At 38.3% G+C, this 27,392-nt stretch overlaps 1 protein-coding gene across 6 annotated transcripts in view; it reads right to left on the bottom strand.

Annotated features, from left to right (window-relative positions):
• Positions 1 to 27,392, bottom strand: part of SENP7 (SUMO specific peptidase 7) — a 174,173-nt gene that overhangs the window by 8,073 nt on the left and 138,708 nt on the right. For all 6 annotated transcript variants that reach the window (XM_023559053.2, XM_064273043.1, XM_023559056.2 and 3 more), the window contains 3 exons: positions 11,148 to 11,270; positions 2,062 to 2,154; positions 1,275 to 1,399 (listed from right to left, as the gene is read on the bottom strand). In XM_023559053.2, the coding sequence (XP_023414821.1) occupies positions 1,275 to 1,399; positions 2,062 to 2,154; positions 11,148 to 11,270 (341 nt within the window). The remainder of the gene's footprint in view (positions 1 to 1,274; positions 1,400 to 2,061; positions 2,155 to 11,147; positions 11,271 to 27,392) is intronic.

The following is a 27,392-nucleotide window of genomic DNA, read 5'->3' as shown; positions in this document are numbered from 1 at the left end:
TAATATTATGAACAAAATCCAATCAAAAGATAAAACTGACAATGGCTGGCTATTATTAGACAATACATAAACCCCAGAGCCAAACTCTAAAATGCCAATTAGCTGAGCCAGTTTCCCATAAAAAGACAATCTTTAAAGTTAGCTCACTAATTAAAATAGCTGTTGTTTTGAATTCCAAATTCTCAATGGAATCCAGACTTTCTGCAGCCACTGAGGTTGCATGAGCCCCCAAAACTACTGCCTTGAGATAATCTTTAATCTTTAAACCTTAAACCAAAACTATCCCCTGATGTCTTCTTTGGACCAAAAAATAGCTTAATTAGTAAAGTGTATCTGCTTTGAGCATTGTGCTCTTTTAAAGAATTATCTATGTGAGATCAAATAGACAATGGCAACTAGAAAGACTGGATGGGAAGCTTAGGGGCAGTGTGTTTAAGATAATGTTGTTGGAATAGTGTGGAAAAGAACAGCAAGAATGGTAACACAACTTGAAGTACATAACCACTGTCACTGAATTTTACACGTAGAATTGTTGAAATGCTGTCTTTGGCTGTGTATACTTTCTCAAAAAAAAAAAAAAAAGAACAGCTGCTGCTTTAATGTGGAGAATAGTTAATTTGCCTAGTAATGGCTCTTCTACTCCATGATAATAGAGTTTTGTGTAAGTACACTTTTAAAGCTCAGGAGGACTAATCAGAAAATAATCCGTTACTTTATCAGTTTTTCTTTTTCTTCCTCCCTAGGTGTTAGCCAGTATTATGGTAATGATATTACTATCATTAATTCTGCTTGAACTTGGGCTATAAAACACACATATAAATTTGGTACTTTTTACAAAGAAGTTAGGCCTATTTAAGATTTTGGGTTGAAACATTTAAAAAATCATGGAAGAATTAGAGAATTATAAGAGACCCTATATTACCCAGCAGAATTAGTATTATCTATTAGAAATATGATAACTTATATTTAAAAAAGGGAAATTTTCAAGCTGTGCCTAAAAATCTATGGCATAAAGCCTTAGTCCTGTTAGCAAGGCTACTCTATAAAAAGTGCTATGATAAAACTTGACCTAACGGTGTAACTTAAGAATTACATTTTTTCTATACATGCGGCTGAGCATGTATCATGGAATTTCAGACTTCTTATTCTTCTTTCTAGTAAGTCTGATGACCATAAATAGCTACTATGCTACCTTTTAACTTCCTACCAGTCCAAGTAACCATCATACTGTTGTCGTAATTACGGAAAACATCATTCGACGTTGAGCATGTCACCTGTTGTTTTGTTGTACTGTTGGGACTGCTGAGCCTGGGACTGCTGGGGTACAGGTTGTGAAGTATCTTCATACACAGCTTCTTCTAGCCATGGAAAACAAATGACTGCCAGATACCAGTGAGACCTGTTAGAAAAGAAATACAATCTTAACATACAAAATCTAAATAACGCAGAATACGCGCTACAGCTGCATCTGAGAAAGTGAGTACGACTTAACTTCACGTCAGTTTTGAAAAGCAGTCTACAATGATATCTGATGTACTAAAAAAAAAAAAAAAAAGTACTAGAAGGCAGTAATTCCAAACGAACAGCCAAAGCTACCAGGGCCTAAGTAAGGCCACTTAGGGCAAATTCAAACTTTCTCAGGATCTGCTTTAACAAGTAGACCTAACAGCTCATTGGCATCACCATTTTTTGTACTAACACTGACCGAGTTTGTTCTCTTAAACATCCCTGAAAAATCACCTTACAATCTGTTGACATTTTATTTAGCATATCTTCTCTTGAGAATCAAAAGATAAAAAATGTCGCTGTCTCAAACATCATAGTCTTTTGGTCATTTGTCATTTTCTTTTTTCACTATATTCACAAAATAACCACTGTCAAATCAAATCCAACATATGCAACGTACTGTTTTAGCTACTTTTTACAAAGTAAAAAAAAAAGGGGGGGGGAGTATACCCAGAATTTATGTACCCATACTTTTTATTAATAATTAATCAAGAAACCCAACAAAACATTTTGGACTCCCTCCAATATTATTTTCAAATAATATGAAATACTCACGACTCATTTACAGGCACAAAGATGTAATCTTTATTAAAAATGTTTATATGACGAGTCCATGTTCTTACTCTTTTATGTCTTCTCTGTGCCATTCTGAGAATATGAAAGATAGATGTGATATATAAAGAATTAAAAATGTAAAATAAGATACTAGACAGTCATTTTTATATACTGAAAAATGCAAGATTTGGTTTATTTAATCATCATCTTCAAGATATATGATATTTAAAGACCAAAAAAACCAAAACCACTGCTGTCAAGTCGATTCTGACACACAGCAACCCTAAAGGACAGAACAGAACTGCCCCCCAGGGTTTCCAAGGAGCGCCTGGTGGATCTGAACTGCTGGCCTTTTGGTTAGCAGCTGTAGCTCTTAACCACTACGCCACCAGGGTTTCCATATAATATTTAACACACTAGAAAAACATTTTATTAACTCCTGGTTGTTCTTAAATCTGAGCACTATTTATAAAGAACGTTAGAAGGATAAAAAAAGGCAACAATACATAAAAGGCTTTGTGGATACCATAAGTGACTCAGTAACTAAGAGTACAGACACAAATGTACCTATTTATTATGCTTAGCTTAATCTGGGAATAGTACAATATATTATCATTAAACCTTGATAGAACAGTGCAAATATTCTTTGTTAAAATTTAATGGAGGAAGGAGTATGAGGCATATATCCCTAGGTTTTTAAAGATGAAATTCATCTCCTTCATTTCATAAATAAGGAAACTACCGGGCAATGAGGTTAAGAACACCCACCATTCATCCATGTTTCTTTTTACTTTTCCAACAAATATTTACTAGGTCCATAAGCACAAATAAAAAATTACCCACATTGCCCTAAATTTATAATCAAATGAGGACAGAAAAACTACAACCAATAACTATAATGTAAGTGTTAGAAAAGATATAAAGGAATCATGTAAAACCATCTAGAACAAGCATCTAGAAAAGAACTGGCATGCATGCACAAGAATACTAGTTGATTTTCTTCACATCATTAGGGAAGTTAAAGAAGGAAGACATCAAATCAAGTCTGGGCATGAAAAAAGGTTTTAAAGAGGAGGCGGAGCCAACATGGCAACCTAAACAGATGCAAAACCAAAAGTGGGTTCTCTGAAAGGATCAACAAAATCGACAAACCACTAGCCAAACTGACAAAAAGAAAAACAGGAGGAAGGAAATAACCCAAATAAGAAACGAAACTGGGGACATTACAACAGACCCAACTGAAATAAAAAGAATCGTAACAGAACATTATAAAAAACTATACTCCAACAAATTTGAAAACGTAGAGGAAATGGAGAAGTTTCTAGAAACACACTCCCTACTCGAACTAACACAAACTGAGGTAGTAAATCTGAACAGACCCATAACAAGAAATTGAAAAAGGCAATTTAAAAAACTCATTAAAAAAAAAAAAGTCCAGGCCCAGATGGCTTCATTGGAGAATGCTACCAAACATTCAGAGGCGAGTGCACACCAGTATTCTTCAAACTATTTCAGAACACAGAAAAGGGACACTTCCAAATTAATTCTATGAAGCAGGCATAACCCTGATACCAAAACGAGGCAAAGAAACCAAAGAAGAAAAAGAAAATTACAAAACATTATCTCTCATGAACATGGGTGCAAAAATTCTTAACAAAATTCTAGCCAATATAATTCAGCAATATATACTAAAAAAAATGAGTTATACACCACAACCAAGTGAGACGCATACCAGGTATGCAAGGATGGTTCGAAATCAGACTATCAATCGACATAATTTACTACATAAATGAAACAAAAGAATCACATGATCATCTCAACGATGCAGAAACGGCATCTGATAAAGTCCAACACCCATTCCTGATAAAAGCTCTCAATAAAATAGGAATAGAAGAGAAATTCCTCAACATAATAAAGAATCTATACAAAACCAACAGCCAACATCGCTGTCAATGCAGTGAGATTGAAAGCATTTCCCCTGAGAATGGGGAACAAGACAAGCATGTTGTCCTTTATCGCCACTTCTATTTAACATTGTATTGGAAGCCCTAGTTAGAGGAATAAGGCAAGAAAAAGAAATACAGGACATACCCATTGGAAAGGAAGATGAAAATTATCCCTATTCGCAGATCCTATACATAAAGAACACCAAAGACTCTCCACAAGGAAACTACTGGAACTACAACAGAGATTCAACAGAGTAGCAGAATACAAAATCAACATACAAAAATCAGTTGGATTCCTATACACTAACAAAGAGAACTTCAAAAAGGAAATCAGGAAAACAATGTCATTTACAATATACCTTAAAAGTCAAAAATACTTAGGAATAAATCCAACCAGGGACGTAAAAACCTATACAAAGAAAACTACAAGACACTACTGCAGTAAACCAAAAGAGGCCTACATAAATGGAAAAACATAACCACGCTCATGCATAGGAAGACTCAATTTTGCAAAAATGTCAATTCTACCCAAAGTGATCCACAGATATAATGCAATCGATATCCAAATAACAACAGCATTCTTTAACAAGATGGAAAAACTAATCACCAACTTTATACAGAAAGGAAACAGGCCCCAGATAAGCACAGCATTACTGAAGAAAAAGAACAAAGGCCAGAGGCCTTACACCACATAATCTAAGAACCTACTACTATCCAGCCACAGTAGTCAAAACAGGCTGGTACTGGTACAATGACAGACACATACGCCCCTGGAACAAAATCAAGTACTCAGATGTAAATCCATCCACTTAGAGTCAGCTGATCTCCAACAAAGGAACAAAATCCATTAAATAGGGAAAAGACAGTCTCTTAAGCAAATAGCGTTGGCAAAACTAGACGTCCTTCTGTAAAAAATGAAACTGGACCCATACCTTACATGATACATAAAAACTAACTCCAAATGCTCCAAATGGATCAAAGACCTAAATACAAAATCTAAAAAGATAAAGATTATGGAAGAAAAAATGGGGCAACACTAGCATCCCTAATACACTGCATAAATACAATACAAACCAGAACTTACAATGCACAAACATCAGAAGATAAGCTAGATAACAGGGAGCTTCTAAAAACTAAACACCCATGGCTCATCAAAAGGCTTCACCAAAAAAGTAACCTACAGACAGATAAAAAAATTTTGGCTACGACCTATCCAGTAGGTGTCTAATCTTTAAAATCTATAGACTACCCTCAACACCTCCACAACAAAAAGACAAATAATCCAATTAAAAAATGGTCAAAGGATATGAACACATATTTCACCAAAGAAGACAGGTAGCTAACAGACACATGAGGAAACGCTCGCAATCTTCAGCCGTTAAGAGAAATGCAGATCAAAACTAAAATGAGATACCATCTTAACCTGACATTAATGGCATAATCAAAAAAAAAAAAAACAGAAAATGACAAATATGGGAGAGGTTTCAGGGAGAATGGAGCTCTTATGCACTGCTGCTATGAATGTAAAATGGTACAACCACTATGGAAAATGATACGGTGCCTCCTTAAAAAGCTAGATGAAGAAATGCCATAGGATCCAGCAATCCACTTAGAGGAATTTATCCTAGAGAAGTAAAAGCTGTCACACAAATAGACATATCACAACCATGTTCACTGCAGCATCACACACAACAGCAAAAAGATGTAAACAACCTAAGTACGCATCGACAAATGGAGAAACAAATTATGGTACATACGCACAATGGAATACAACACAACAATAAAGAACAATGATGAATCCGTGTAACAACCTCACCGCATGGATGAATCTGGACAGTATGCTGAGTGAAATAAGTCAATCACAGAAGGACAAACACTGCATGAGACTACTATTATTAAAACCTAAGAAAAGGTTTACATACAGAAAAAAAAAAACTCTAATGGTTATGAGGGAGGAGAAGGTGGGGAGGAGAAATCACTAACTAGAGAGTAGACAAGTTAACTTTGGCTAATGGAAAGACAACACACAATATAGGGGAAGTCAGTAAAACTCGACCAAGGCAAAGTTACGGAAGCTTCCTAGACACATCAAAACATCTTAAGGGACAAGGTGCTGGGGCTGAGGGCTGGGGACCATGGTCTCAAGGGACATCTAGGTCAATTAGCATAACATAACTCATAATGAAAATGTTCTACATCCTACTTTGGTGAGTAGCATCTGGGGTCTTAGAAGTTTGCAAGTGGCCAACTAAAGATACATCTATTGGTCCCACCATGTTCAGAGCAAAGAGAATGAAGAAAACCAAGAACAAGAAAAATATTACTCCAAAGACTAATGGACCACACAAACCAAAGCCTCCACCAGACCGAGTCCAGCACAACTAGATGGTGCCCAGTTACCACCACCAACCACTCTGACAGGGATCACAATACAGGGTCCCAGACAGAGTGGGTGAAAATTCAAATTCACAAAAAAAAAGACCAGACTTACTGGTCTGACAGAGACTGGAGGAAACCCTGAGACTATGGCCCTCAGACACCCTGCTAATTCAGAATTGATGCCACTCCCAAAATCTACCTTTCAGCCAAAAATTAGACAGGCCTATAAAACAAACAATAACAGATGTGAAGAATGCACTTCTTAGCTCAATCAAGTATAAGTGAACAAATGGGCAACACCTGCCCAAAAGTAAAGATGAGACGGTAGGAAGGGACAGGAAAACTGGGCGAATGGACACGGAGAATCCAAGGTGGACCCCCTGACACACTGTGGAGATTGCAACCAATGTTACAAAACAATGTGTATATAAATTTTTGAATGAAAAACTAATTTGTGCTATAAACTTTGACCTAAAACACAATAAAATTTAAAAAAGAAGAAAAGGGTTAAAAGGGAGATAGCATTTAACAGTGGGATAAAGTCATGTACTTCTGGCTCAGACTCTTGGAAGGAGCTGTTTTCATGCAAGGAATAAAACAAACTCTTACATTCTTACAGATTTATATTAAAAGTAATATAGGAAAGAGATATTTTTGCCCTGTCCCTGTTCCCCTGAACAACATTTAACCAAACAGACATGGGGTAGAGATGAGAAGTAAAATAGGACCCAAAGTGAGCTAAAAGATAGGGAGGAAATTAAGCATTTTGTGGAAGATAAATTACATAAAATAAAAAAAATGCTTAACAAATCTGCTCATTTCAGAATGATTCAAACATTACAATGATTATAAGCTATTATCTTCAACTAGTGTATAGTCTGTTAACTTGTTTTCCATTTGAAGATCTTAAGGATACACACTTGGTTTACTTACGTTGTTATCTGGTACAGTTCCTGATTATGCTAACATTATTTGATTAGGAGCATATTAAACATAGGGCAGGGTGGGAAGAGCAGCGAAGAATATGAAGACCACAACATGATCTCGTATTCTCAGTTTCTAACTACATACAAAATCCTCAATTAAATGACTAACAGTTTACGCAGTATTCAATAATGTACATTATTTATTATCTTTCGTTCTACCTAGTATGTTCCAAGCGCTGTGCAAAGCACTGGGCACAAGGTAGAAAATAAGATAAATAAAGTGCCTACACTTCAAGATGAAAAACAAAAACTTAGCAAGCAAAAAAAAATAAATAAATGAGTAGAGATCATATTGCAAGGTAAATAAAATGGCAGAAAAAGAACATTTCAGGCAGAAAATAGGGAAGAGCTTAGCATATTTGGAAACTGAAGGAGGTAGGTTAAGGTGAAGCATGGTGAAGTGAGGGCCAAGAGTGCTGTGATGAGTTTGGGAAAATGGACAGAAGCCGGATTTTGCAGGGTCTTGTAAACCATGGTAATGAGCTTATCATTTAGTCTTGTCATTGTTGCTCACTGCTATCAAGTAGTGCCTGGACTCACGACAACCCCACGTATGATGGAACAGAACACTGTCCAGTCTGCACAATCCCCGTGATCACTGGAGATTGGATCATTGTGATCCATCGGGTTTTTGCTGATTTTCAGAAGTAGATCTCCATGCCTTTCTTTCTACTCTTAGTATGGAAGTTCCACTGAAGCCTTTTCAGCATCACAGCAACTTGCAAGCCTCCACTGACAGGAGGGTGACTACGCATGAGGTGCAGAACGGGAATCAAACAGGGATCTCCCATCTGCAAGAAAAGAATACTACCACTGAACTACCACTGCCCCTAGCACTTAGGCTATGATTCCCTAACACTAGCAGCCTTTCGTAGGAAGTTTATTGACCATTAAGGTTTGTATTCCTCACCCATTTTGCTTTTAGGTTATCTAATTACTGATTTGTAGGAATTCTTTGTGTGAATACTAATGTTTGGTCTGATACACACACACACGCAGAGCACGCACACAACAGACAAGAGTGTGTGCTGCCTACCAGTACCTCACTCTAGTGTATGACACTCGTGTAACTTTTATATTACTTTATATAGGATAAGGAACATGTGCAGTTTTTTTAAAACATAATAACAGCAGGATCCACTTTCATTTCCTTAGTTTCTAGGTGGGTTTCCAAATTGATGATCTCAACATTGACAAGTAACTTTAAAACATGAGATTAAATGCATGGTACTAACCATCAATTTCTACATATATATAACAGAACAGAAAAGCATCAGAAATGCTAAATCTCAAATTTATTTAATAAATCCTCCCCATCCATATTTCCTGTTTCATTAACCCTGATTTTCAGGAGGTTTTCAAATTGTGATTTTTCTCCTTAATTGATCCTGGCAGGCCTTGTCCCTCAGCACAACATTGCTCACTATATTATTAACAGAGACTCCTTTTATTCTCAAAAGTATTCCAGTTCAGATCATAAATTATATACCTAAAACACTACAAACAATAGAAAGAACATGAACTTTGAAACTGATAAGCTATATCCAACTTTGGATAACTTGTTTAACTAATTTAGGCTTTATTAATAAAGATAATGGCATTTATCTCACAAGGTTATATAAGATCAAGTAACTTTGTGTTCGTCGATTTGGCTCTGAGTAGTCACAAATAAATGCTAATACCGTCCCTATTCCAACCACCCTTCTCCCACAATACAATGAATTCAGTCTGTTTATCCATTTAATCATCTTTTCATTTGTTTAGTATTCTTGTTCTTTAAAGGGATAAAACAAACTCTGACAGCCTTTTTCTTTTTTTTTTTTAAACTTATGGCAGTCTAGTACAATGAAAATATCTTGGACTAGAGGTTAAAAGAAATGGTTTTAAGAACCAACCAGTTCTGACATTCACTGTTTGTCCTTAGTCAAGTTAAATAATCTTTATTAGCTTACTTCCTCATCTGAAAAACTAGGTTGTAATATATATATTCTACATATATAACAGCACTGTCATGAGGGGGAAAAAATTAAATAAAGAATGTAAATGTACCTTGTAAATTGTAAAGTGGTAGACAAATGTTTATATTTATTTCTAAGTAAATACTTTTAATTTTATCATGGGTTTACCCATATAAATTATCACACAAATTGTTGGAGGGATGGAAGGTGTGAAATGCTCAACTCTCAGAGTCACTATTACCTAAGCTGTAACAGCAGGGACATCGGTGGTTCACTGGTAGAATTATGTGAGAGACCTGGGTGTGACTTCTAGCCGATGCACCTCGTGCACAGCCACCACCCATCTGTCAGTGGAGGCTGGTGTGTTGGTATGATGCTGAACAGGTTTTAGCAGAGCTTCCAGGCTAAGTCTGACTAGGAAGAAAAACTTCGCAATCTACTCCCAAAAATGAGCCAATGAAAACCCAATGGATCCTAACAGTCCACTCATGGGGATGGTGCAGGCTTGAGCAGCACTTCATTCTGTTGTGCATGGGGTTGCCATGGGTTAGGGGCCTGACTCCACAGCAGCTGGTCTGGTGTTTGTTTGTTTGTTAACAACAAGTTACAACATTAACTCCTTCCCCACTTTCACCCTTACAATCCACTGCTCTATAGGTTTTAACATTAATTAAAAAATACTTGGGTAGAAACTCTGCTAAAACCAAAAAAATTGCGAGGTTTTTCTTCCTAGTCAGACTTAGCCTGGAAGCTCTGCTAAAACCTGTTCAGCATCATACCAACACGCCAGCCTCCACTGACAGATGGGTGGAGCCTGTGCGCGAGGTGCATCGGCTAGAAATCACACCCAGGTCTCTCACATGGAAGATGAGAATTCTACCAGTGAGCCACCGATGCCCCTGCTTTACGGCCTAGCAATTTGCTGTCAAGCCAATTCCGAGTCATTGCTACTCTACAGGACAGAGTAGAACTGCCCATAGGGTTTCCAAGGAGTGGCTGGTGGGTTCGAACTGCTGACCCTTTTGGTTAGCAACCACCTCTTTACCACTGTGCCACCAGGGCCCCGTTTATAATATTACATCAGTTTAATTAAACAATGGCGCCCTGGGCCGCAGTGGTTAAGAGATCAGTTGCTAACCAAAAGGTCGGCAGTTCGAATCCACCAGCCACTCCTTGGAAATCCTATGGGGCAGTTCTACTCTGTCCTACAGAGTCACTATGAGTCAGAATCAACTCAATGGCAATGAGTTTAATTAAACAACAGTATGTTGGTAAGGGTTCAAACAGGAAAACTAAAATTAACGCTATGTATTTATAACAGATAGAACTTAAGGCAGGGAAGAGGCCACAGAGGAGACAGAAAAGGGGCAAAGTCAAAATAAGGGACAGAGAGGCAACCAGAGGTTAGCAATAGTAGAAAAACCACTATTATCCCTAGCCAGGAGGGCAAAGGGAAGAAGCAATATCTGCAGGTAAAACCTGGGGCCCGAGTAGGCCTGTACGGTGAGAGATGGACCTTTAGAGGAAATGCGGCCACTGCCGGGAAGTCACTACCCAAGACGAAGAGGGTAAGGAAGAAATAACCTATCCTGTCCTCCAGGCTCCAAGTATCCCCCACGGGAATCTGGAAATATAGCCTTCAAGAGTCAGCCTCCCTGTGACAGGGAGCAGAACAGTGGAAGTGGAAAAGCAGCTCGGAGAGCAAACAGGCCTAGGACTGCACAAGCGGTAATACTGCTTACTCTAGAAAATACTATGTAGCATCAAAATAGTACGTTTTCTTCTTAAAACTTAAGTACATTAGAAGGTTGACTTACGAGAGATTTGGATTATCTTCTGTTAAATTATTTTCCTTCCTTGTTAAGCACTTATAGAAAAAGCTACTGAAAATATGACTTCGTTCAACAAGTTCATCAGATGCCTTCTCCAATATAAGATACCTGTGAAGTAGAAACCCCACAAAAGTCAATTATTTTCATAAGATTTTACCTAGTCATACCCCAATTACTTTATGTGTTCTGAAAATCTTATTTTTATATGCAATTAGATTCAAAGCAATGTTGCAGTTTTTACAGTTTGCTCTGATTTCAGGTTTCAGTTTATTCTTTAATTATTCCATTTTCCAACAAGATTAAAGCAGAAATTGTCCACTTACTAATTCATTTTAAAATACTGATCAAATTCCTAAAATGTGCTATGCACCATGTTCAAACTAGGGACATAGTAAGAAAAGAAAAGAAAAAAAAAATTGGTGGAGTACGTATCCCCATAAAGCTTAGAGTCCAAAGGGGTGAGGGTAAGATGGACCATTAATCAGATAATGACACAATCAAACGTAAAACTGCCAACCATGACACTCTACATAAATCCAGAAAATTTTTAATCTCTAGATCCTTAGGCCATTCCTATACTAAAACAACATAAGCTTGTAATTCAATCATTTAGTGATTAAATACTTCATAATTAGAGAACTCAGCTGTTCTTAACAATTTATGCAGGTTCAAAATGTAATTAATAAAAAAAATTTTCTTAAAAAAAAACATAGGTTGAAATGTTTTACGTGTGGTTATGGAGGTGTACCATCTGGAAAGGAGAAACGTGGAACTCTTCTGGGGTTCTCAAAATGTGCCCCATCTTGATCTGAATGGTGATTACACGGATGTATACACACGTAAACATATACACATGTAAACACTGCCAGACGGTTCAGATTTATGCACTTTACTACTTGCAAGTTATTCATCAATTTAAAAAATAAATAGAAAGTCATTTTCGAAATGGAGTTACAATCTCTTCCTAAGAGAAGCCAACAAGGTACAGGCAGTTCAGTGAAAAAAAAGTATAGGAAAATACAATTAAAACTGAATGAGAAATAAAATTTTATTAGCTAATTCTAATAAAGCATACCAAAATTAACATCTAAGATGATTCAGTTCATTTCACAAAAAAAAATTTGGCATGATTATAGGGATACAAAAATAATTAAGACAGGGAGAGGAAAGCAAAATCAATGACTTAGGAGACACAGCTAAGGGCGATGGAAAAAATCTGGAAATGAATAATGGTGACAGCTGGGCAATATGAAGAATCCAGTATCACTAAACTGTATATGTAAAAAACACTGAAAATAAGTATTTTTAAATTTTATTTTGATGTTGTTATAGAGAATATACACATCAGAACATAAACCAACCGTATCTACGTGCACAATTCAGTGATACTGGTTACATTCTTCAAGTTGTGCAACCATTTTCACCCTCCTTTGCAAATGTTTTGTTACGTACATATTTACCACAATAAAAAAATTTAAAAATATTTAACATATAAAGATACCTTAACAGTTAATGTGATGTGTCAACTTGGCTAGGCCATGATTCTCAGTATCATGTAATTATCCTCCATTTTGTAATCTGACAAAATTATTCTCCATTTTGTAGTATAAGTCAACCATTTGCATGATGTGATCAGCCAATCAGTTTTAAGGGGGGTTTTCCTGGGGATGTGGCCTGCACCCAACAAACATATGGACATTCTGGCAAAGCTTACTTGCTTGCTCTGGATCCTGTTTCTGGCTCATTATCATCTGACCTCTAGTTCTTGGGACTTGAGCCAATAGCTTGTCATCTGACCTGCAGCCTTGGGGATTCACCATCTTCCACAGCCCTGTGAGCCAGTAACCTGCTGTCTGACCTGCCAATTCTGGGTTAGTCAGCCCCTGCATCCATGTGAGTCAGGAGAAGCCTCCAGCCAACATCTGATCCAAGGACTTTGGGACTTGCCAGCCTCCACCACTGCGTGAGCCATTTCCTTAAAATAAATCTCTCCCCCCCATTCCTCACTCTCTTTCTCTCTCTACGTGTGCGCGTGTGTGTGTGTAAACATACATATACACACATACATACGTATGGAGTCCTGGGTTAAGAGCTGGGTGGTGCAGTAGGGTAAGAGCTCGGCTGCTAATCAAAAGCTTGGTAGTTCGAATCCATCAGTTGGAAGCCCTATGGGGCATGTCTACTTTATCCTATAAGGTCGCTATGAGTTGGACTTGATTCTACAGGAACGGGTTTGGTTTTTTATTGGCGTCTCTGTGTGTGTGTGTGTGTGTGTGTGTGTGTGTGTGTGTGTGTGTGTGTATACACACTTCACTAGCTCTGCTTCTCTGGAGAACCCAGCCTAAGAGAGATGCTCAGCCTTTAGAAGGAGAGTGATCATAATACCCCCAAATAACCTTAAAATAAGATAAAATAGCATAAAAGCCTATAATATAAGTACCATAAAACAGATGCAAACAAAATATTACTGGAGATTATACCTGTTTAGAAGAACAAGAAAGCTTTCATGAAGGCATCATTTGAGAGAAACAAGGCATTAAAGGAGTAGCGTGAATAAGGATGGAATCTGTTTTTAAACTGCTTAGTAAAATTCAATTTCGCAGGACTGTGTGATAGCCATAGGATTCTAAGTAGAAGATGTCTGACAAGATAAATTAGTGTCATATTATCAAGACCCTCAAATGTTGAACAGTGTTTGAATTCATTCTGACAGGTAACAAAAATTGCTAAAAGTTACTAATGGGAACTTCATTCATAAAGCAGTTTAAGTAGAACGAAGGTAGACGGGGCCAAGATGGCAAACTAGCCAGAAGCTTCCACTGAGCCCTCTTACAACAAAGACCTATCTGATACCTCTCCCCTCTGCCCCAGCTGGCTTCATTAACAGTTGATTTTCCTGGGCCTGAGATAGAATCTGCTGCACTTCCTGAGCCATTCTCCAGGCCCAGGAGAAGGAACAAATTAACAAACGGGGGGAAAAATACTCTGCACATTCCCCTAATCTGGAAGCACAGAGCAGAAACAGCTCCAGCCCATGCATAAGTGATCCACAGACTTTGTCTCTCATCCTTACATGGATCCAGGTGGCTATAACATTGCAATGGCAACTGTGTTAGAGGTCTAATTGTTTCAGCTGTGCAGTGGAGAGGCAGGTTTTGGAGGTCTGATACTGCTCTGCCTATTGAACAAGGCATTCACCTACCCACAGCAGGGGCCTGAGAACTAGAGGATCCATCCACTCCACCTAGTCACTCGTGAAAGGATGGTGGTGCCTACCAGTCCTTACACATATAAGCATTGGGCGCCTAAGGTACAGCTGCAGAGCCTATGTACCAGAGCGCTCTAAAGAACAGAGAAGCTCCTTCCTCACAGACACTTGGGGGAAGGCTGCCACCCCCCTGCCATCCTGAGCGTGAACCCCTGCCACCACCAGAAACCAGTGCATACACCCATCACCACTGCTCCTCTAAGATAGTAGGTGAGAGCCTACACCACACACTAGGTGACCAACTATCACAACACCTGAGCTGAATCTATTCAAGAATAGTGAATGGACCGCTAGGCTCATATACCTGGCAACAGCTCTAGCCATCTGGTAACAGGATATTAGTGCTTCAAAGGCTCCAATAACCAAGGGAGCTCACTCTAGTAGCCTATTTGGCTATATTGAAACGAAACAAAGCAAGAAACTAGGACACAGTGAGCAAATATAAAATACATTATTACAATAACTTATAGATAGCTCAGAGACAACAGTCGATATCAAATCACATAAAGAAGCAAACCATGATTGCTTCAACAAACTCCCAAAACAGAGAATCAAGGACCATCCCGGATGAAGATGTATTCCTGGAATTACCAGATGCAGAATACAAAAGACTAACATACAGAAGTCTTCAAGAAATCAGAAATGAGATCAGGCAACACACAGAAAAAGCCAAGGGACGCACAGATAAAGCAGTTAATTAAAAAGATTATTCAAGAATATAATGAAAAATTTAATAAACTGCACAAATCCATACAGAGACAGCAATCAGAAATTCAGATTAACAATAAAATTACAGAAATAGACTACTCAATAGAAAGTCAGAGGAGCAGAACTGAGGAACTGGAAAGCAGAATTAGTGTGACTGAAGATAAAACACTTGGCAACAATACAATGAAAAATCTGATAAAAGAACTTTTTAAAAATGAAAAAAAATCTAAGAATCGTGTGGGACTCTATCAAGAAGAATAACCTTCAAGGGATTAGAATACCACAATAGGGAGCGATAACAGAAAATACAGAGAGAATTGTTGAAGATTTGTTGGCAGAAAACTTCCCTGATATCATGAAAGATGAAAGGACATCTACCCAAGACACTCATTGAACCCCATACAAAGTAGATACCGAAAGAAAGTCATCAAGACATATTATCATCAAACTTGCCAAAACCAAAGATAAACAGAAAATTTTAAGAACAGCCAGGGATAAGCGAAAAGTCACCTACAAAGGAGAATCAGAAAGATTAAATTCAGACTACTCGGCAGAAACCATTCGGACAAGAAGGCAATGGGATGACATATACAAAGCATTGAAGGAGAAAACCTCCCAGCCAAGAACCATATATCCAGGAAAATTGTTTCTCAAATATGAAGGCAAAATAAGATGTTTACGGATAAACAAAAGCTTAGAGGATTTACGAAAAACCACAAGAAACACTAAAGGGAATTCTCTGGATAGGAAATCAACAACATCAGATATCAAACCAACACTCAAACATAGAACAGAGCAACTAGATATCAAGTCAAATAGGGAAATGACAAAAATTTATCAAGATTTAAAAAAAAAAAGCTCAAAACAGGAAGTCAGGATGTCATTACATAAAAGATGCCATTAAATCAATAAAGAGGCACTAAATAAAGCAGGCATAGATCTTCCACATGGAGAGGAAATCAAGGCAATATAGGGAGATAAAACTTAGAAAAAAAGGGGTAAATATCAAGGTAACCAAAAAGAAGGCTAACAATTCTACACTTCAAAATAAAAAACAAGATAAACATAAAGATGCAGCAAAAACAAATTAAACCACAATGAAAGAGAGCAACACACAATTTACAAAGAAAAACTTCTCAGCACAAAAAAGTAAGTGGAAAAATGAAACTGTCAACAACACACAAAAAGGCATCAAACTGACAGCACTAAACTCATATCTATTTATAATCACGTTGAATGTAAATGGACTAAATGCACCAATAAAGAGACAGGGAGTTGCTGAATGGACTAAAAAAATACAATCCGGCTATATGCTACCTACAATAGACACACCTTAGACTTAAAGACACAGACTAAAATTCAAAGGATGGAAAAAATATATCAAGCAAACAACAATCAAAAAACAGCAGGAGTAGCTGTACTCATTTATGACAAAAGAGACTTCAAACTTAAATCTACCACAAAGGATAAGGAAGGACACTATATAATGATTAAAGAAATAATATACCAGGTGGATATTACTATATTAAATATTTATACACCCAATGACAGGGCTTCAAGATACATAAAACAAACTCTAACAGCATTGAAAAACAAGAGACAGCTCCACAGTAATAGTAGGAGATTTCAACACACCACTTTCAGTGAAGGACTGAACATCCAGAAGGCTCAATAAAGACACGGAAGATCTAAATGCCACAATCAACCAACCTGACCTCATAGACATATACAGAACACTCTACCCAACAGCAGCCAAGTATACTTTCTTTTCTAGTGCACATGGAACATTCTCTAGAATAGACCACATATTAGGTCATAAAGCAGGCCTTAACAGAGCCCAAAACATCAAAATATTACAAAGCATCTTCTCTGACGGTAAGGCCATAAAAGTAGAATAACAGAAAAAGCAGGGGAAAGAAATCAAACACTTGGAAACTGAACAATACTCTGCTCAAAAATGACTGGGTTATAGAAGACATCAAGGATGGAATAAGGAAATTCTAGAATCCAATGAGAATAAAAACACTTCCTATCAGAACCTTTGGGACACAGCAAAAGCAGTGCTCAGAGGTCAATTTATATCAATAAATGCAAACATACAAAAAGAAGAAAGGGCCAAAATCAAAGAATTACCCCTACAACTTGAACAAATAGAGAGCAACAAAAGAAAACTTCAGGCACCAGAAGAAAGCAAATAATAAAAATCAGAGCAGGATTAAATGAAATAGAAAACAGAAAAACAACTGGAAGAGTTAATAAGACCAAAAGTAGGTTCTTTGAAAAGATTAACAAAATCGATAAACCACTGGCCAGACTGACAAAAGAAAAACAGGAGACAAAGCCAATAACTCGAATAAAAAATGAGATGGGCAATATCACAACAGACCCAAATGAAATTACAAGAATCATAACAAAGTACTATGAAAAGTTGTACTCTAACAAATGTGAAAACCTAGAGCAAATGAACAAATTTCTAGAAAGACACTACTTACCTAAACTAACACAAAGACCTATAACAAAAGAAGAGACTGAAAAAGTAATCAAAAAACTCCCAACAAAAAAAAGCCTTGGCCCTGATGGCTTCACTGGAAAATTCTACCAAACTTTCAGAGAAGAGTTAACACTGCTACTACTAAAGGTATTTCAGAGCATAGAAAGGAATGGAATACTCCCAAACTCATTCTATGAAGCCAGCATAACCCTGATTCCAAAACCAGGTAAAGACACTACAAAAAAAGAAAACTAAAGGCCAATATCCCCCATGAACTTAGACACAAAAATCCTCAACAAAATTCTAGCCAATAGAACTCACCACAACCAAGTGGGATTCGTACCAGGTATGCAGGGATGGTTCAACAATAGAAAAACAATCAATGTAAGCCATCATATAAATAAAACAAAAGACAAGAATCACATGATCTTATCAACTGATGCAGAAAAGGCATTTGACAAAGTTCAAGACCCATTTGTAATAAAACTGTCAGAAAAATACGAATAGAAGGAATATTCCTAAACATAAAGGGCATTTATACAAAGCCAAACGCCAACACCATCCTAAATGGAAAGAGACTGAAACCATTCCCACTGAGAACAGGAACCAGACAAGGATGCCCTTTATCACCACTCTTATTTAACATTGTGCTGGAGGTTCTAGCCAGAGCTATAAGGCTAGATAAAGAAATAAAGGGCATCCAGATTGGCAAAGAAGAAGTAAAAGTATCTCTGTTTGCAGATGACATGATCTTATACACAGAAAAACCTAAAGAATCCTTAAGAAAATTACTGAAACTAAGAGTTCAGCACAGTTCAGGATACAAGATAACATACACAAATCAGTTAGATTCCTCTACATCCACAAAGAGAGAGAGAAAGTGGAAATCACCAAATCAATACCATTTACAATAGCCCCTAAGAAGATAAAGTATTTAGGAACAAATACCTATACAAAGAAAACCACAAGACACTACTGCAAGAAACCAAGAGAGACCTTCATAAGTGGAAAAACATACCTTCTTCATGGATCTACAGATAAAATGCAATCCAAATCCAAATACCAGTGATATTTTTTAATGAGCTACAGAAACAAATCACCAACTTCATATGGAATAGAAAGAGACCCTTGATAAGTAAGAATTACTGAAAAAGAAGAACAAAGAGGAAGGCCTCATACTACCTGACTTTAGAACATATTATACTGCCACGGTAGTCAAAACAGCGTGGTACTGGTACAACAACAGATACATAGACCAATGGGATAGAATTAAGAATCCAGACATAAATCCATCCACATATGAGCAACTGATATTTGACAAAGGCCCAAAGTCTGTTAAATGGGGAAGAGGCAGTCTTTTTAACAAATGGTGGTGGCATAACTAGATAGCCATCTGCAAAAAAATGAAACAAGACCCATACCTCACACCATGCACAAAAACCAACTCAAAATGGATCAAAAACCTAAATATAAAATCTATAACGATAAAGTTCATGGAAGAAAAAATAGGATCAATGCTAGGAGCCCTAATACATGGCATAAACGGTATACAAACATTACTAGAACTGCAAAAATGGCAAAAGAGAAATTAGATAACTGGGAGCTCCTAAAAGTCAAACACCTATGCTCATCCAAAGACTTCACCAAAAGAGTAAAAAGATTACCTACAGACTTAGAAAAAGCTATTAGCTATGACATCTCCGATCAGCAGCTGATCTCTAAAATCTACATGTTACTGCAAAAACTCAACAACAAAAAGACAAATAACCTCATGGGCAAAGGATATGAACAGGCATTTTACTGAAGAAGACATTCAGGTAGTTAACAGATACATGAGGAAATGCTCATGTTCATTATCCATTAGAGAAACGCAAATCAAAACTACAATGAGATTCCATCTCACTCCAACAAGGCTGGCATTAATCCAAAAAACACAGAATAATAAATGTTGGAGAGGTTGTGGAAAGACTGGAACACTTAGACACTGCTGGTGGGAACATAATATAGTACAACCACTTTGGAAATCGTTTAGGTACTTCCTTAAAAAGCTAGAAATAGAACTACCATACGATCCAGTAATCCCACTCCTTGGAATATATCCTAGAGAAATAAGAGCCTTTACACAAACAGATACATGTACATCCATGTCCACTGCGCCACTGTTCACAATAGCAAAAAGATGGAAACAACCAAGGTGCCCATCAATGGATGAATGGATAAATTATGGTATATTCACACAATGGAATACTATGCATCAATAAAGAACAACGATGAATCTGTGAAATATTTCATGACATGGAGGAACCTGGAAGGCATTATGCTGACTGAAATTAGTCAGTTGCAAAAGGACAAATATTGTATGAGACCACTATTATATGAACTCAAGAAATACTTTAAACAGAGAAAAAAATATTCTTTGATGGTTACAAGAGGGAGGAGGGGGAGAAGAAGGGAGAGGGGAGTCGCTAATTAGATAGTAGGCAAGAACTCATTTAGGTGAAGGGATGGACAACAGACAGTACAGGAGAGGTCAGCACAACTGGACTATACCAAAGGCAGTTCCCTGAATAAATCAAATCCTTTGAAGGCCAGAGTAGCAGGGGCGCGAGTTTGGGGGCCACGGTTTCAGGGGACATCTAGGACAACTGGCATAATAAAAACTATTAAGAAAACATTCTGCATCCCACTTCAAAGAGCGGCGTCTGGGGTCTTAAATGCTAGCAAGCGGCCATCTAAGATGCATCAATTGGTCTCAACCCACCTGGAACAAAGAATGAAGAACACCAAAGACGCAAGGCAAGTATGAGCCCAAGACTCAGAATGGGCCACATAAATCAAAGACTACATCAGCCCGAGGCCAGAAGAACTAGATGGTGCTCGGCTATAAGTGATGACTGCCATGACAGGGAACACAAAAGAGAATCCCTGAAGAAGCAGGAGAGCAGTGGGATGCAGATCCCAAATTCTAGTAGAAAGACCAGACTTAATGGTCTCACTGAGACCAGAGGGACCCCGGAGGTCATGGTCCCCAGAACGTCTGTTAGCCCAAGACAGGAACCATTCTCGAGGCCAACTCCTCAGACAGGGATTGGACTGGACTACAAGATAGAAAATGATACTGGTGAGGAGTGGGCTTCATCTGGGCAGCTCCTGACTGGAGGAGAGATGTCAAGGCCGAGGGGGACAGAAGCTGGCTGAATGGACACGGAAACACAGGGTGGAGAGAGGGAATGTGCTGTCTCATTAGGGGGAAGGCAACTAGGAGTATACAGCAAGGTGTATATAAGGTTTTGTATGAAAGACTGACTTGATCTGTAAACTTTCACTTAAAGCACAATAAAAATTTTAAAAAAAGAATGATGGTAATAATGTACTAGGAAAAGGGATGCAGATACAAGGGGACTAGTTAAGAACATAAAACAACTGACGTGAGGTAAGGAGTAAAGGAAAAATAATCATGGTAGTAGGAGGAGATTAAAGCAATCTGAGAAACAAAATCCACTAAATTTGGTGTCTAAAAAAAAAATTTTTTTTTTTTTAGTTATGTAGTGCTGCTATAACAGAATACCACAAGCGAGTGGGCTTTAACAAACAGAAATTTATTTTCTCACAGTTTAGAAGGCCGGAAGTCCAAATTCAGGGTCCCGGCTCTAGGGGAAGGCTTTCTCTTTCTGTTGGCTCTGGAGGAAGGTCCTTGCCTACTCTGAGTTTCTGTTCCTGGACGACCTTCACATGGCTTAGCATCAATCTTCCCCCATCTCTATTTTGCTAGCTTGCTTAATTTCTTTTATATCTCCAAAGTGACTGACTCAAGATATACCCTAAACTAATCCTTCCTCATTAACATAACAAAGATAACCATTCCCAAATGGGATTATAACCATAGGCATAGAGGTTAGGATTTACAACACATATTTTGGGGGGGACATAATTCAATCCTTAACATTCCACCTTTTGGCCCCCAAAAATTCATGTCCTTGCCACATACAAAACACATTAACCTCATCACATCATCTCAAAAGTCTTAAATCGACTTCAAGTCCAAGATCTTATCTTCTGAATCATCTAAATCATATATGGGTGAGACTTCAGGCATATTCCATTCTGGGGCAAAATTCCTCTTCATCTGGGAACCTGTCAAACCTAGAATACAAGTTACCTGTTTCCAAAGTACAATGTTGGAAAAAGCGCAAGGTAGACATTTCCATTCATTACAAATGAGGGAAAGAAGGGATAACAGGCATCAAACAACCCCCAAACCCAGCAGAACAAATTACATCCACTCTCAAGGCATGAAAATAATCTCCTCTTCTGGGCCATCTGGCCAATGTCCCTGCCCTCCAGACTTAAGTGTTGGCCACACCCTCTGGATTCTGAATTCTGGGTGGAGGCCCTTTGGTCCTGGGCTTCAGCTCACCTTCCATGCCCTCTGCGATGGCAATTCAGCTCCCGCAGCTTTAGGTGGCCCCCTAGACCATCTGAGTGGCGACCCCAGCCCCTTGGCCCCAGCAGACTCTGTTCTACTGCCCACTGGGCATGGCAGCCCTGTCCTCTCAGCTTTCGGCGGCGGCCCCATCCCCCTGGCACAACTTAACAGCAGCCCCACACTATAGAATCTAGCTGGCGAAGATCCGACTCTTTGAAACCTAGGAGGTTGTGGCCCCACCCTTTGATACTGAGAAGGCCCTGCTTCCTGGGTTCCTTCCAATAGCTCTGCTGATCTCTGAGCTGCTCCAAGGATAGTTCTTTTCTTAGAGGACAAAAGACGTAGCTCCTTTAGCCTTTTATCTGCGTGTAGAATTCCAAGATACAGACAGCGTTCTTTCTTTTCATTCATTCCCTATACTCTAAGCTGATGGGTTTTCTGCTGTGGGAGTTGGTTAGATTCATCAAAGACTTAACAAAAGACTGTGTAGCCACACCCTTGATGAACATTCTAGGACCCACGTCCTTTCATTTTTCACAGTTCATTTTTAAGTCCACCTTTTTCCTCTCTCAAGGAGAAACCACACAGCCCCATTAAGATCTTGCCTAGAAATCTCTTCAGCCAGATATCCAAGTTCATCATGTAATAGTCCTACCTTCCACCAAACATCTGAACATAATTCAGACAAGTTCTCTGCCACTGCATAAAAAGCCTCACCCTTCCTCCACTGTCCAGTCACATGTTCATCGTTTTCTTTTAAAGCCTCACCAGAAGCACGTTTAACGCCCACGTTTCGAGCAACATCCTGTTGCTGGTGCCATACACATCCTCTAAGATGACAGAGGCTTTCTCCATAGATCTGCTCACTTCCTTCTCAGCCCTCACCAGAGCTGTCCTTGAAATCCACAATTCTACCAACAGTCTCTTCAAGGCAATCTAGGCTATTTGGAATTAGGCATCTTAAAACTCTTTCAGTTTCTACCCATTACTTAATTCCAAAACTGCTTTCAGATTTTAGGTATCTGACAGAGCAGCACCCCACACTTCTGATGCCAAATTCTGTCTTAGTTATCCAGTGCTGCTACAAGAGAAATACGACAAGGGGGTGGCTTTAACAAACAACTTTATTTTCTTACAGTTTAGAAAGCTAGAAGTCCTGATTCAGGGTGCCGGCTCTAGGGGAAGGCTTGCTCTTTCTGTCACCTCTAGAAGATGGTCATTGTCTCTTTTGAGCTTCTGATCCTGGGCAATCTTCATGTGGCTTTGCATCAATCATTCCCCATCTCTGCTTTGCTTGTTTAATCCTTTTTATATCTCAAAAGAGATTCACTCAAGATACACCCTATACTAATTCTGCCTGATTAACGTAACAAAGACGACCCATTCCCAAATGGGATTATAATCAGAGGAAGAGAGGTTAGGATTTACAACACGAATTTTGGGGGGATGTAATTCAATCCATAACACTTGGCAACTAACTAAAACATGTAGTGAGGGATAGGAGGGTATCAATGGAGACTTCCACTTCCAGCTAAGATAGAATAATTGGGACAGGATTTACCCTCTCGCTTTTCTGACAATATATGAAACAAAAAAGAACAGTGATCCCTGAGAGAAGTGGAACAAACGAGGTGAGCCTTACTACTGCCCCAGCTTTGAGAGTCTCCAGGCTGCAGCACAGACAGAGGTAACCCAAGTGGAGCCCAGTGGACTACCAATGTTGAGCAGAGTCTGGGGAGACCAAACCAGCCAGAGTTGGCAGATCGTAATACTGGAGCAGAAAGAGCTGTATACAGAGAGAACCCCAGACACCTAAAGAGTGCCTTTTAGCACAGCATTAATCACTGCATACATGTGAGGGCAGTACTCAAGGCTGGGAAAAGAACAATCCAAAAGATTAGAGGAAATGGTAGGCCGTGTTCACACAGGCCAGGTACGGTGCTCTTCTACCAGCCAGAATAGAAAACTTCTTTGTTGATAGAGCATTGGGAAGGGTCTTTCTTCAGAAGTGGGAATTAATTCATTGGTTTCGCCTAACAAATTTTGAAAGCAAGACCCAAAAGCACCAATTTTTTCTAAACAACTCAACTATGTCCTGGAACAAAGCTCAAAAATTTTTATAGAAATACAAAATAGTCAGCACCCGATAAGGTGAAATTCACAAGGTGTGGCCTCTAATGAAAAAAATCACAAATGGGCAAAGGACTTGAACAGACATTTCATCAACAAGGATATTCAAATGGCCACCAAACACGTGAAAAGGTGCACACCATCATTAGTCATCTGAGAGATGTAAATCAAAACTACAATGAGATACCACTTCATTCCCACTAGGATGACTAAAATAATAATAATAAATCTTGGCAAGGATATGGGGAAACTGGAACCCTTATCCACTGCTGATGGGAGTGTAAAATGGTACAGCCACTATGGAAAACTGCATGGTTGTTCCCTAAAAAACTAAAAATAGAACCACCATATGACCCAGCAATTTCATTCCTAGGTACATACCCAAAAGACTTAAAAGCAGAGATTCAAGCAGATACTTGTACACCAATGTTCATCGCAGCACTATTCACAATAGCCAGAAGGTGGAAACAACATAAAAGCCCATCAACAGATGGATGAATAAAAAAATAAGATGGTACATACATATAGTGGAATACTGCTCAGCCAGTAAGGAGAAATGAAGTCTTGATACATGCTACAATATGAACGGAGCTTGAACACATTACACTGAGTGAAATAAGTCAATCAAGAAAGGACAAATATTGTATGACCTCACAAATATAAGAAAATTAAGAAAACGCAAATGCACAGAGACCAGTTTATTAGCGGTTACCAGGGGCAGGAGTGAGAAAAAGGGGGTTAACAGTGATGGAAAAATCACATCGATTAAGGGTAGAGTTGCACAGCTGATTATTCTAACTGCTGTCAATAAGTTGCACACCTGTAACAAGTTTATTGGCATACATTGGGTGACAGATATATTTATAACCATGATAAAAAAAGGGTAGCTGCTGAGGGTGCTTATGTATAACCAAACACCTCATGGGATTTGGTTCCCTCATTTGGAGGTTTAGGGTCATATGGGATATTCCAGTTAATTGGCCTAATAACATGTTTAGTGCTTCTGTTCTACCTCCTAATTCATTGTATAGGGCCTGGGGTCTTAAAAGCTTGCAAGCAGCCATCCAAGACACAACAATTGGTCTCTACTTGCCTGGCGCAACAGAGGAAAAAGGAGAGTCAGAAATAAGAGGATATGGAATGTGTGAGGGTCTCCATGAACAACTGCCTCCGTTGCCATGAGACCAGAAGAACTGGATAGTACCTGGCTACCATTACCGAACACTTTGATCAAAGATTCTATAGAGGAATCCTGCTCAAAGAGGGTAAAATGCAGGACAGAAATTCAAATTCCCATGGACTCCAGACTTTCTGGTGCCATACAGGCTGGATATATCCCTGAAACTACTGCCCTGAGATAATCTTGAATCCTTAAACCAAAAATATCCCCTGAAGTCTCCTTAAAACCAAACAGTGCTTTTATTGTCAGGTGTCATCAAGTCAGTTCCGACTCATAGTGACACTATATACCACAGGACAAAGCACTGCCTGGTCCTGCACCATGCTCACAATCATTGTTATGCTTGAGACCATTGTTGCAGTCACTCTGTCAATCCATTTCGTTGAGGGTCTTTCTCATTTTTGCTGACCCCCTACTTTGCCAAGCATGATGCCCTTCTCCAGGGACTGATCCTTCCTGACAACATGTCAAAGTATGTAAGACGTAGTCTTGCTATCCTTGCTTCTAAGGAACATTCTGGTTGTACTTCTTCCAAGACGGAGTTGTTCATCCTTTTGGCAGTCCATGTGTTTTCAATATTCTTCACCAACACCATAATTCAAACGTATCAGTCTATTTATTCACTGTCCAACTTTTGCATGCATATCATGTGACTGAAAATACCATGATTTGGGTCAGGCGCACTTTAGCCTTCAAGGTGACATTCTGCTTTTCAACACTTTAAAGAGGTCTTTTTCAGCAGATTTGACCAATGCAATGTGTCTTTTGATTTCCTGACTGATGCCTCCATGAGTGTTAATTGTGGAACCAATTAAATGAAACCCTTGGCAACTTTAACCTTTTCCCCGTTTATCATGATGCTGCTTATTGGTCCAGTTGTCAGGATTTCTGTTTTCTTTATGTTGAGGTGTAATCCATACCGTTTAGCTTAAACAGTAAAAAATGTCTACTTTTAGTACTAAGCTCTTTTAAGAACTTTCTATAAGGGATGAAATTGACCACATCAACTCAAAAGATTAGGTAGGAACCTTAGGGGGCACTGAGTTCATGTTCATGGGGAGGGACAACACAGAAAAGGAGGATGACAATGGTTGCACAACCTGAAGAATGTAATCAGTGTCACTGGACTGTATGTGTAGAAATTGTTGAATTTGTGTGTTTTGCTGCGTATATTCTCAAAAACAAAATAAGCAAAACTATTTTAAAAATCATCAGACATGCAAAGAAGCAAAAAAAAAAGTCATAATGTCATAATAAAGATAAAAATCAGGCAACTGAAATTGACCCAGAACTGAAACATACGTTAGAATAAGCAGAAAATGACATTAAACAGTTACTATAATTGTATTCCATATATTCAAAAAGTTAGAGATGTGGAAGATATAAAAAGACCCAAATCAAATGTCTAGAGATTAAATCTACAATATTTGAGATAAAGAGTAAATCGTCAGGTGAGATTTTGAGCTAAGTGACTGGAAAAAATGTAGTATTAGTAAATTAACAGGGCTTAGGTAAAATGATGATACATTTGGTTTGGGAAGGGTCAATGAAATAATTAGAAGATATATCCAGCATATGTTGGAAATGTAGGTCTAGGAATATTAATATGAGGGTTAGAAACAAATTTCCCTCGTGTAAAAGTTATAAGCACCTTCATATCTACTCCTTCAGCTTGGGTATACAAAGAGTTGAAACTGACATGGACTTTTCAAAGGACAGTTAACTCTTATATTGCTTTTAAAGGTACAAGAGATAACTGAAGAATTGTTTCTTTTCTGTTCCCAAAGGAATTTGTTAGTACTTCCTTCACTACAGTGATGACAGTAGTAAAAGTGTAAGTCAGAAACAAACAAAACACACACACACAAAAACAGTAGCATTTCTGAAGTACATAGTATCTATGAGAAGTAAAGAAATGCAACTGAATTAGTCAACTCTGGAAAATTCTGGTAAGTAAAAATTTTCTGAATCTGAAAAAGGCAGGCACTCCTCGGAAACTCTATTCGGCAGTTCTACTCTGTACTACA

Source organism: Loxodonta africana, chromosome 20 (assembly GCF_030014295.1).
Source record: "Loxodonta africana isolate mLoxAfr1 chromosome 20, mLoxAfr1.hap2, whole genome shotgun sequence".
NCBI classification, from domain to species: domain Eukaryota; kingdom Metazoa; phylum Chordata; class Mammalia; order Proboscidea; family Elephantidae; genus Loxodonta; species Loxodonta africana.
The sequence above is the reverse complement of the archived record's forward strand: the minus strand, read 5'-3'. Positions and strand labels throughout refer to the sequence as shown.